General features: G+C 53.5%; 6 protein-coding genes across 6 annotated transcripts; 4 read left to right on the top strand and 2 right to left on the bottom strand.

The window, feature by feature from the left end:
* Positions 1-619: 619 nt before the first annotated feature.
* On the bottom strand, positions 620-1,800 carry J4E85_003340 (uncharacterized protein; the record flags this gene model as incomplete). The annotated part of the gene is made up of 3 exons (XM_051467608.1): positions 620-1,368; positions 1,417-1,695; positions 1,746-1,800. 3 exons carry the CDS (start codon positions 1,798-1,800, stop codon positions 620-622), a joined length of 1,083 nt encoding a protein of 360 aa, XP_051328767.1.
* Positions 1,801-2,111: 311 nt separating this feature from the next.
* On the top strand, positions 2,112-3,845 carry J4E85_003339 (uncharacterized protein; the record flags this gene model as incomplete). Its single annotated transcript, XM_051467607.1, has 3 exons — positions 2,112-2,496; positions 2,544-3,360; positions 3,422-3,845. The coding sequence occupies 3 exons, from the start codon at positions 2,112-2,114 to the stop codon at positions 3,843-3,845; spliced, it is 1,626 nt and encodes a 541-aa protein (XP_051328766.1).
* A 397-nt stretch (positions 3,846-4,242) lies between these two features.
* On the top strand, positions 4,243-4,811 carry J4E85_003338 (uncharacterized protein; the record flags this gene model as incomplete). The annotated part of the gene is made up of 2 exons (XM_051467606.1): positions 4,243-4,251; positions 4,368-4,811. 2 exons carry the CDS (start codon positions 4,243-4,245, stop codon positions 4,809-4,811), a joined length of 453 nt encoding a protein of 150 aa, XP_051328765.1.
* A 323-nt stretch (positions 4,812-5,134) lies between these two features.
* J4E85_003337 (uncharacterized protein) lies at positions 5,135-5,603 on the top strand (the record flags this gene model as incomplete). The annotated part of the gene is made up of 2 exons (XM_051467605.1): positions 5,135-5,261; positions 5,323-5,603. The coding sequence occupies 2 exons, from the start codon at positions 5,135-5,137 to the stop codon at positions 5,601-5,603; spliced, it is 408 nt and encodes a 135-aa protein (XP_051328764.1).
* Positions 5,604-5,880: 277 nt separating this feature from the next.
* Positions 5,881-6,343, top strand: J4E85_003336 (uncharacterized protein; the record flags this gene model as incomplete). The annotated part of the gene is made up of 2 exons (XM_051467604.1): positions 5,881-6,040; positions 6,096-6,343. 2 exons carry the CDS (start codon positions 5,881-5,883, stop codon positions 6,341-6,343), a joined length of 408 nt encoding a protein of 135 aa, XP_051328763.1.
* A 410-nt stretch (positions 6,344-6,753) lies between these two features.
* Positions 6,754-8,880, bottom strand: J4E85_003335 (uncharacterized protein; the record flags this gene model as incomplete). The annotated part of the gene is made up of 2 exons (XM_051467603.1): positions 6,754-8,598; positions 8,647-8,880. The coding sequence occupies 2 exons, from the start codon at positions 8,878-8,880 to the stop codon at positions 6,754-6,756; spliced, it is 2,079 nt and encodes a 692-aa protein (XP_051328762.1).
* Positions 8,881-12,054: the final 3,174 nt, after the last annotated feature.

Below are 12,054 nucleotides of genomic sequence, written 5' to 3'. Positions count from 1 at the left end.
TGTTTCTTTTCGTCCGATCACTAGTGGAGTTTCTACAGAATTGTGAGTGATTATCCGTGGCGAAACGACGAAAACGCCATGCGTAGTTGTCCAGGTACCTCGCTTGAGTCGATCAGCGGGAAATGATGCGGTCACGACGATACCAAGAACCGGTCCGCGGCGAGCCTCATGGTGCTCACGAGGCCCACGAAGCCACATTGCAACATGGAAACGCGATCGTCGTAGATGTCGACACAGTTAATTGCCTCCGAGGCGCCGACCTCCCAGATCCGAGGAGCTATACGAAGGACGTGATGGCGTAAGTGTAACAGTCACCCGCGGTCGGTCTCCGAAGGCCCCGATCGCGCTAGTACGGATGCCTCTCCGCGGGCTCGTATTCTCGTATACCCCACAGGCCATCTTACATTGGATCTGAATCTTGCGCACTCCACCCAATTTACAATCGTCGTCCTTGCCTTTTGTTCTTATCGCCGAGCGTCACCAAAAAGACGTCATCTTTGGCAACTCATGGCACCATTCCAAGATTCAGACTACCTGCATTGTGCTCTTCACGGCCGCATATCTCATGTTGCCTATATCTTTCATTCGTACATATGTGTGATATACAAGCTTCCAACAATCACAGCTTCGCCTTGACCCAGCTTTGCACCACCTCTTGACTTCCAGTGCCCGAATCGCCCTTATAACCCAATATTCGCTCGACAACCATCTCTTCGTGGCACGCTTTTGGAGTTACGACTGTAGTGACCAGCCCACCATTGCTGCCAAAGCCTTGGGTGAACTTCTTTGCAAATGCCTCGATACCATCCTTCAGCACCTCGTTATCGCCCGCCCATATTAAAACCTCTTCCACGAAATCGGCAACAGGGCCCCACCACTCCGGAGCTGCGAGGACGGGTTCGCTGTAGAAGTCGCCGGCGAAAGGAGAAGTGGAGCCGAGGAAAGCAGTCGCCCAGCGGGAAAGGGTTCGTGCATCAAACATGTCGCGTTGTGCGTTCGTGACAAATGCTGGCGTGTTCGTCTGTGTCAAAGAGCACCATGGTGAGATGAGAAGCGCGGCATGGATCATGGATGGAAGTTCCAACGGAGCAATCTCGGGATGTGGATGTGCGAGATGTGAGAGCAGACCGAGTATGAGGTTACCGCCAGCTGAATCGCCGCCTAGAATCAGGTCTGAAGGGTTGCGCCCCTCGATGTGCACGAGATGGTGGAGCAGCTCGACTGCCTGCTTTAGTTGGCTGGGATATCTGGCTTCTGGTGCGAGATCGTACGCGAGAAGGAGCGCGGATACGTCGGGGCCGAGAGACTTTTGGAAGTCATCGAGCCATAGCATATGGCCTGGTGTGCATGGCATCACGTATCCACCACCTATTCATATCAGTAAGATGCCCCTCATCTCGGAAAGCGGAGACCGACCATTGAAGTACACAAAAACCTTTTTCGCGCTCCTACTACCCAGCCAATGCGCTTGTGTTCCACTGGGCAGCTTGATGCTATCTGGAACGAAATTGTACTTCTCGGCATGCTGAAGGTACGTAGGCGTCGAAGATGCGCCGTTCATGTACCGGTCTTGCGCAAGGTCGAGGTTTCCCAGATTGGTCCGGAACATGGCGAACATGATGTCCTTGAAGTACGTGTTGGAGCCATTCTCGCCTTTGAAGGGTGATGTAACGGAGCGTTGCAGCGCAGAACCCACTGTCGGAGATGTTAGTGCTTGCCTTTGACCTCATGATGCAGGCGCGTACTGGCTTTGAGCGTCGCCGAAGCGATGCCCAGCTTGCTTACATTCTGATCTGCCATTGTGTTGTGATGGTGCTTGCAATGGCAGCAAGACGCTGCCAGCACCCACAGCACACTGGCTACCCCATGGCGCGCGTCTGGATCTAGACTCTGGGAGCCGCGCAAGTGCGGAGAGCGTTACCCGACGAGATTCCCGAGGTTCGCGTCCCCCACGCGTGCTGTCCCCGCGATCGATCAGGGCGGCGATCATCCACTAGGCCTGTTCAGGCTTAGCTCGCTGTAGGCAAAACTCATCGCAGCTGCAGTGTCAGGGTCATGACTCGAGGTAGGATTTGTCCATTTCTGTCCTGAGTCGCAACCCACACGCATCCATGATCAGCATGGCGTCGCCGGCGGAGGCAGACACGCCCGAAGGAGCCCCTAGAGACGATGGTTCGGGCGATGGTCAGCCCAACAAAAAGCGCAGGACTGGCCCCAACTCGCGTGGCGTTGCCAACCTCACGCCCGAACAGCTTGCCCGCAAGCGCGCAAACGACCGCGAAGCTCAACGTGCCATCCGCGAGCGCACGAAGAACCAGATCGATCGCCTCAATCAGCGCATCCGGGATTTGGAGAGCCAACAGCCATACCATGACCTGCAAGTCGTCCTCCGCGAGAAGGAGGCGGTCCAGGCGGAGAACGGAGACATCAGGAAGAGGCTCGAGAGCGTCCTGAGCATCATCCAGCCTATTGTGCGTGCGACGGGTGGCCTCAATGGTACGATGACTACTCCCAAAGCAGGAACGAATGTTGACAGCAGGTAGAACTGGCAGCTGCTGCCGAGCGATCGCCCCTTCCAATCCATCCTCACCAACAGCGCGACGCGCCTGTGCAACCTACCGAACCACGACAATACCACATCGCGTCCCACGAGCTATCCACGGCCTCACCTCAGAACGGCGTACATTCCCCAAGCGTGACCGAGGGAGGAAGAGCATGGCTATACCCCAACGACGCGCCAAACAGCCACTTGCGCCGCTACTCCGATGGCAGTCCCGGACCGCATTTCGACCAGTCGCGAACACCCCATCTACAGTCAGAGATGCCCTTTGATGAGCGTCTAGGCGTAGACTTCATACTCGACAACGGGCAGAGGAGGGCTGTCGATCCAAATCTTCCCCCTCCACAGCAGCCGCGACCCAGCAACGTCAGTAGTAGCCAGCATGCCATGTATGCGCCGAGCATGGTCGCCCACCTCACGCTACCTCGCAATCTCCCGGCGACATGCCCTCTGGATGTCATCCTGCTCGACTTTCTGCAAGATCGTCAGAATCGCGCTGCCGAGGGCGTACCTATGAAGACCCTGGTTGGACCACACTACCCCAACTTCACGTCTCTAGCGTATCCCGAGCGCGCAGTAGATGCACACCCCCTGTCAAAGCTCTTCACAGACATCTTGCGCACGTTTCCGGACATCTGCGGCAGACCGGAACAGGTTGCGATAGTATTCATCATGTTCCTGATCATGCGTTGGCAGATCGAACCTACTCAGGAGAACTACGATCGGCTGCCACACTGGGCTACGCCACGACCTTCTCAGCTGTTCACTGCTCACGCGTTATGGATTGATCATCTTCCATGGTATGTATTAATATCCGCTTCTTAACTCGTTTGAAAACACATAATGACTGATCTATTCTAGGCCTCGCCTTCGCGACAAACTCGTCGCTGGCCACCCGCCAGTATCCTTCGAGAACTTCTTCATACCCTTCACGACTACCATTTCCCTGAACTGGCCTTATGAGCCCCGCGACTGTCTCCTCCCTGCTTCGAAAGTCCATACCTCAGCTCTCTCGACGACCTCCTCCGTCTCGGTCTCTTCGCCTTTCTCCACACATGTCAACGCCGGCTCGCCGCAAGATCCTTCCACCCCACAACCTCCTACGGCGCATACCTCCGCCGGTATCACATCCATGGGTCCGCTACCCAAAGAAGATGACCAGTGGCTTATCAACCCGGCTTTCGAGACGCACCTCCGCGATCTGAATAATTGGACACTGGGCCCAAGCTTCAGAGGCAACTTTCCCGCTTTTGCTGATTGTGTAAAAATCAAGGAAGGCAGGTGACGAGAATTGTAGATGCCAGATCGCGCCGCGGTTAGGCCCTGGCGTGCGGGACAGGAAGGTGTTTATCAGGTATTGCATGTATCTTTACTGTATCATTGGTGGGTAATGTGGTGGCTCTATTGTGTTTTATCATCAGCATTGGGTATTGTATCTTTCCAACTGTACACGCTTGGGCATGCATCAGAGGGAGCAGTGGGCTGGCTTGGGGTGGTGGATGCTTGCGACAGGCGATTTAGCATCATATCGGTATCATAACGACGCCACACGAAATCTATACCAACATTGTCTTAAACTCTGTTCTTCGGGAAAGTGCCTGCGTAGTTCAATCACCACGTGAAATATGCGGGTAGTCATTTTGCTGCACGGAAAAGCCTTGGAACGTGATGCGGGAGCGCAAATGGTGAAGGTGAGTAACGAAGTCAGTGCGTTCTCACGGGTGCCGTGTTCTCAGACTTGCAGCTTCGACTTTAACACCAAACCTTTACTAGACTTCTGCGACGTCAAGGGTCAACTTCCTCACAGCAACGAACGATGACTGCGTCTCCCATCGACCCAGTGCAACAGCACATCTTCAACACCCTGAGCCCCCGCCGCGGCGCTGTTCCTTCACATATCATCGAGAGCATGTCTAGTCTGCCTCCCATCTCGCTTCTTCTTCCGAACGAAGCTGACCTACTTCTGTCAGACAATATCGCTTTCCTCATCAAGTTCACCGCTGGCCCGGGCATACTCGCGTCCCAAATCTCCATTCCTGTTCTGGATGTCCGCGGCCCTCTTCGCAACAACATCGGTCGCAAGGCTACCATCTGTATCCACCGAGGACGAGGTGACTTTACAGTGATGCTCTGGGCGCAGGTCAAAGGGAAGGAGGAGTTGATGAATGCGTTGTCTGACAAGGTAGACAAGGTCATCAAAGATGTCCTTGCTCATCAGGAGGATGATGGATCAGGAGACCTTATGGTATAAATGCCACGGTAGCAGTGACTGAGCCCTTAGGACGAGGGTTTCGGAAAGAGATCGTGTGGGCTGACCTAACGGTGTTTCACTGTTGGAGGCGTCTGAAAAGCGCTGCCAGATCCCAAGGCAGTCACGCACGACCCTCCATGGCTCACGCAAAATTGACCACCAATATCTGCTTGCACAGTGACGCAGACTGTATTCTGTGTTCTTAGCGCAAACACTCTAGGCCCACCCACCCGCCTCTATAGGAATTCGCTGCGTTCAATACTATCCACTTTATCATCCCCACTTTGCAATATACCAATCAAGCCGCGACCAATCACCTCATCATGTCGACTGATTCGCTTGAACAGCGACTCTACGATCTCCTTCAGCCTTATCGCGAAGAGTGCTACAAGAATGCTCCCAACACCGCACCGGCAATAGAAGAAGAACGCGTGCTTCTCATACTTTGTGGTACGTAGACATTCTACCCGCTTCAACTTCACTTCTGGTCAGACCTGACTCCTTCCCACAGAGAACATATCATTCATCATCCGCCACAACCAGTCTTCGTATGGCAAAATCATTGTTCCCATCGACATCTCCATTGGCTCTCGCAACTGGTCTACTATGATCAAAGGCGGCGGAGGGATAGCTGGAATGGGAATCTTCGTCAACGGGAACGGGTATACACACACCGTCATGCGCTGCTGGGCGAGGAAGGAAGACGGGAAAAGCGTAATCGAGATTCTGACGGAGGAGTGTGACAGGGCATTGGCGAACTTCTTTCCCGAAGTGAAGGTGGAACCACACTGAGAGCGATGGGCAAGCGCGAAGGCAGTCACGGTGTTATCGGACTAGAGCAAAGACTGGCGAAGGGAGGGAGGAAGATTTTAAAGCACTATCGGCAGTTAAATGAACGGTGAGGGTGAAGATTCGAGCTTTCAGTCTATAATGTCAGGTGCAACCAAGATGTCTTGGCGTTCTCGTCAGTGGAAGTTACCATTTTCCACACTTCCTTCTCCTTCCACAAACACCCGTAGACGATAACCATTGAACCTCCCGACGCCGACTAAAACAAGCCTTGTTGCCAATGTCTTCGCCCCAGCCCGCAAACGCGCTCGAACAGCGCATCTACGATCTCATGCGCCCATTCCGCAACGAATGTTATGAAGCGCCCGACACTGTTGTCGATCAAGTCGCCGCCACCAATCGCGCTATCAAACTCGAGCGCAGGATCCTCGTTCTAGCTCGTACGTTGAAGACAAATCTGTCTCACATTGAGCATCTTTGTTGACATGTTGCCAGAGAACATCGCATTCCTCGCACACAACGACGTCGCCAGCACCGGACAGACGCTCAACGCCTCCGACATCTTCGTGGTGATGAGAGGTTGGACGGGAGACGGAGTGGCGAAAAAGGGTGGTGCGATTGCTGTTCTTGCACGCTATCCGGAGGGTACTACGGGCGTTGTCAAAGCTACGTTCGACGCTGGTGTCAGTGTCGTTGACGCACTGTGTACGAAAGTTGACGAGATGCTTGCTGCGAGCTTCTGAAAGATGCAGCAACGGTTGTGAGCAGACGGTAGTGATGTTGGTGGGCAGGGAGCGATTGGAAAAAGCAGGCGAAAGCATGAGCTCCTCAGTGGTTGGGATTTTACGAGATGCCCACTGTGGCTGAAGAGTTCTAGTACCACGATTGTTTTACCCACTGCTTATAATGTCGTGGAATTAAGCTCATGTCCCAGCTCCTGAGGTGTGACGGGATAATCTGGTTGCAGCAAAAGTGGGGCTTGCTAGTCCGAGACCCCCAGACATGGCTCAAGCTAGGTGTCTGACTCGTGGGCTACATCTGAATGGGCTGTCGATGTTTGCGGCTGCTTATTACTTAGCCCAGCGAACGACTGATTAGTGAGCGGAGTAGGTCGCATGATCCAGAATCTTGCGCAACAACCCGAACTGAGCGCTCAATGCGTCCTCGCCCACTCTCGATAGAAGTCTAGGCATTCGGCGTTTGCAACACTCGCGCTCGTCTTGACGTTGAGTCCGCAAAGTATCTGCTTGACAGCACCTTCAACCTTTTTGCCGTTGGTAGTGACAGGTATCTCTGGACACTCATCCACTACAGCTGGAACATGACGTGCGCTAAGCGCTTGCTTGATCGTTGTCTTGATCCTTCCAACGAGATCAGTAGAAATCTGGCGACCCTCTGCCATCTTCAGAAAGAGCACGACAGTCTCATCCGTATCAGTCTCTCTCCTTCGGCCGATGCAAAGCGCGTCCGTGACGTCTTCAGGGAAATGCTCCAGTACCACGTTATAGATCTCAGCTGATCCGAAGCGTACGCCCGCGGGTTTGAGTATGCCGTCGCTGCGTCCGAGCATCCACAGTCCACCGGTTTTGGGATTGAATCGCACGAAATCGCCGTGATGCCAGATCGGCTGATTCTTCTCATTTGTGAATTTGTCAAAGTACGACTTCCGGTACTTTGACTCCCCTTCGGGGCCCCAAAATGCTACTGGCTGACAGATGAAGGGCTTGGTGCAAACTAGGTCTCCTGGTTCGCCTGACATCGAGACATCGGCACCTGTGTAGTCATACGCAGCGATTGCCATACCAAGACCGGCGGCTTGGATTTCGCCTTCATACACGGGCAAGAGTGGGTTGGGTGCGCCAAAGAGCGAGATGATGTCTGTGCCACCGGTGATGCTGCCGAGATTGATGGTCGAAGGGAAGGCGGAATAGACGTAAGAGAACGTGGAAGGAGCGAGCGGTGATCCTGTCGAATATATCGCTTCGAGCTTGTTCATCGCGAGTCCCGCGGCAGATGGGTCGATGGACTTCTGCTCCAGGATAGAAAGGTACTTTGCGGACGTGCCGAAGTGCGTGATGTCAAACTCGTCTATCAGACGATGCATTGCTAGGTCGTCTGGAACGGACGTCGATGCGTCGGAACTGTCTACGTATCGAAACGGAGAGCCGTCATAGAGTACTAGTGTAGCGCCCGATGCGAGCCCGCTGACCAGCCAATGCCACATCATCCAAGTACATGTGGTAAAGTAAAAGAGTCGTGAGCTAGGTTTTATCGAGCAGTGAATGATGTGTTCCTTTTTGTGTTGGAGTAGCGTACCGATGGCCCCATGAACGATACATTTGGGTGCACCTGTCGTGCCACTCGAGTAAAGGATATAAACTGGATGGTCTGGCGGCAATTGCTTGAAGGTGAGTTCTGACGTAACCTTCAGTGATGTGAATGTTGCGTAGTCGTAGGCTTTGCCAGATTGTACAGGAATAGAGGTGACTTCGAATTCTACTGAAGCTACAGTAGGAAAGATGACGACGGCTTCGAGCGATGGGAGATCCCTGACGATTTCAGTAACCTTGGGAAGTACTGGATGACTCCGACCATTATAGAAGGCCGCATTGTCTGCAAAGAGCAGGGTTGGCTCAATCTGGCGTAGTCGATCGAGAACGGCATGGACGCCAGTGTCTGGGCTTACTGCGGTCCATACTGCCCCCAGCGACGACGCGGCCAACATTGCTACCAACGCGTTGGTGTGGTTCGCAACATAGCCAGCTACTCGGTCGCCTTCTTTGAGACCCAAATGTATCATGCCGGCCTGACATAGCTTCACTCTACCCCTGAGTTCCTTCCATGTCACTGTTTCGCGTGTAGTCTCTGTAGCAGCGATGACGGCGGGTGATTCGGGGTTGACTTCGGCGGTCGGGAAGAGGAGATTCTCAGCGAAGTTCAATGTCGCTCCCGCGAAGAATGCCGGACGGGGAAACATGGGCAATTCTTCATTTACGGCCTATCGTCTGTAAGTAGAGGCTACATGTATGGATCTACGATGACTGACTGATGTGAAGGCTCCCTGGTGTCGGACACCCACAAATTCCCACGTCCTTTGCCAGAACTCGTTGATGTTGTCGATGCTCCATTTGTGTAGTTGCGAGTAGTCGGATAGTTGCAGGTTGTGTGTCTGGTTTACTGACTGCAAGAACTGGTACATGGGTGTCGTCTTGGGAGAGGAGTGCTTCCAGAGAAGCTTGGGGCCTGTTGATGTGCCATTGGCACCCTTCGTGCCGTTCATCGCGTCGTGATCGTTATGGTAGGTCTTCTCACCAACCGTAAATACCGAAATTGTGAAAAATTGAGGTTTGCGGCTATTGCAGGCTTCTGACAATTCTCGACGGTGGTCTCGCTTTCCCCGCGCCCCCATGCGATGTTTGGCAGCGGCAAGTTCCGATAGCGTATCACGAAAACATCGCGGTTCCCCACCCCAAACACCACAGCACCTCCATCGACTGTGGAGCCATCATCACGTCCGCTCCGCGTATTTTCAGTTTGGCATCTATCCTTCCATCGACTCACCAGGCTGCCGGTGCGTTGCCTACGTCACTTGAATAAGGCTGTGGGGTGTGTCCGTCGCGCATATGCGGAGGCGTCAACTACGCGCCCAGGCACCCAATAATTTCGGACTACGCCTCGACTCTCAGCAGCCCTTGCAGCTGTATTACAGCTACGCGAACTCAACAGTTTCATCCCCGTTATGCCACGACTACGAAGAATTCGGGCGGTGAAGGCACGCGACATGCGGACGCAACACGGAGCTTAGGAAGGGAAAGAGCGGCCAAGACATCTCCCTACTATCGCCTCGATTTCGAGTTTCAGCGCTGCGACCGGCACTCTGCCTTGGGGCCAAATTCACCGGTCTGCCAGGGTCGTTCGCATCTAAGATAATGGTGTGTAGAGAATGGCCAGCGCATGCCTCGCCTATCCCTGATGGGGGTAGCGCCTGGTCCTTGCACACTCCTCAGTATCGAGCACCTGCCACTCTATCGTCTGGCCTTCTACGTTTGTTCTTCGATAGTTCGTCTCAGGAGATTGCAAGTGTACTTGGTATACACCACTAGCGCTCGGGCAAATTGGGGCGTCGATTACAACCCTCATGGTAAGATTTGGGTGCAGGAACGATTTCACTCCTGTCGCGAATGGGCGTCAGGATCAGATGCTCACTCAGAAATTTCACGCGGTGGCGCCGATGTCTGCCTGCTTTCCTAGCGTTGAATTCCACCACACCTGCACGTGGAACTTTGTGGACGATCCTGTCCGTTTCGCTCCTCCAGCCTGCTTGGTCCATCTGAGAATCTTGGAACCTTGAGGATTGCCATGGCCACCTACGCTGAAGCTTTGAGAACATTCTCCATTGAGTAACACCGGCCTCGAATGAGCTTAACATGTGTATGATTGTACATTCTTTGTCGAGAAACCAACTGTAATCGCGTATTTTCAATACGAAACTAGAGGAGCCATCGTAAACCAGGTATCCAGGCGAGCTTGCTCCACCCGGCCCACACCCAGACTGACCCTCGAGTTCGCTCTGTCTGCTCCAGGTACAAGGATGTGTGGAAGATTGGTACCTGCATTAGCCTTTCTTGCGCCTCTCACTTGACCGCTACCCGGGGTAATAACGCGCGAACACTCGTATGGTCTCAGGCCACTAAACCAGATCACCATGCGTTTTACGATTCCGCCATCGGGTCTATGGTCCGGCCTACAGTCAGCCTCCCAGGGGTATCGCTAAGATTGACGGCAGCTTTGTTCAACGCAAACGCAAGTCTGAGGCCGAGCCATGCCGAGATGTTGCCAAAGAAACCGGATGCTGTCTCGACGCAGCTCTGGGCATATTGCTGAGCGTGCAGGCGTGGTCTGGTGTCGCAGATCATTGTACTCTTTTGCATGTCTTACATGCGTGCTAAGCGCATGCAGGCTGCATCCACTACCCTTTTATGTTCCCCACGCTCTCAGGTCATAGTGACGGGATGGCTGTGTTTTGGCACGCCCCATCCTAGCATACCAGCATCATGAAGGCGACCAGGGCCTCGCAGCTTGACGTTGGCAAGATACGCGATGCGCGTGCCCGCTTTCGTACGTATAGTACCTGCGTCAGCCGATGCTTGTCCTCAGTGTGTATGCTAGCCCTACAACCCTTGTCCCTGTCCCTGTATTCCTCTTTCACTGGATCTGCGCATCATGAAACCAGAGATTCTCGGGTAAGTCGGAGACTTCTGTATTATCGATCGGTATGAGAGAGGTTGGATTTGAGCTTTACACTGACATCTTCGTACAGGCAGCAAGATGCGCAGTGATCTTCATTACAAGTGTAGAGGCTTGAGACTTTTCTTCACAGCATGCCGACGCCATGTCGAAGAAGTGCAAAACAGAGCGATGCGAGCTCCTTCGTGGACATCGCTATGGAGAATAAGAACGCCACTCAATTGCTGTCACATCCTTGTACCTTACCCCGGCCCTTCGCTGCTCTTGCCCAAACCGCGACGACTAGTGAAGTCCCATGCTTCATGTTGCTGCACCTGGCCCTGACCGGGTGTCAGCAGAGGGAGAAGCTAGATATCAGTGTTTTGCGAGGTCGGTGCGCCGCTTGGAATACATAAGGAGGGTATGAATATAAACAGGCCCAGTGCCACTATGATCTCGACACCAACACCAACAATTCGAGATCTCTGTCGTCCGCCACAGCCAAATCGTCCCTGGAAGTATTGTCTGTCGAGACTTCTGGTGCGTTCAAGATTATTCTCCTCCTTGCTGGAGACACTAGCTCAAAGCATCACATCCAGTACTCTACCCCAACACGCTCACTGCAACACTCGTCTTTTGTCAAGATGGGCAGCAACGACCGAAACGATGCCTTTTCTCTCGAGTTCTACGACCAAGGTCTGTCCTGTCCGGCCACGAACGGAATACGGAGGTTGCCCTCAGATGCGCCATGCACGTATCATGCGGCTGTGCTTGGTCCCCGTCCTCAGCAACTTGGCTTGCATTCAGCGACATTCTCTCGCCAGATGCTCCAATACGTCCCACCGTCATGCTTGACGAAAGACTGGTCTACTGGCACTTCAGCGAGTTGTGGTTGCACGTGTGCATCTGCTATGGGCATTAGAGGAGACAACATGGCTCGCGAAATCGAGACGATCGTTCGAGCTTCAAAGATCGCCGCTACCACAAACACTTCCGGGGAACGATAAGCAAAGCGCAAGCGGATTGACAACTGGGAAAGCATCCTGTCATCAGCTTGGTGAACCTCGCATCCGTGACTTCCGGGAAAGCCTTCTCCCTGAATTCACTGCAGATGCGTCGTTTTCTTATTGGGACAACTTTTTCTTTCTTCAACCGGTGCAGCAGCTGTTACCGAATTTTGTACTTTACAATGTATTACTACACTTTTCCCGCCCGACTACATCCTACT

The sequence above is a fragment of the Alternaria conjuncta genome (genome assembly GCF_024043145.1).
Source record: "Alternaria conjuncta strain BMP 0040 chromosome Unknown scaffold_4, whole genome shotgun sequence".
NCBI classification, from domain to species: domain Eukaryota; kingdom Fungi; phylum Ascomycota; class Dothideomycetes; order Pleosporales; family Pleosporaceae; genus Alternaria; species Alternaria conjuncta.
Note: the sequence above shows the minus strand (reverse complement) of the source record. Positions and strands in the feature narration are given on the sequence as shown.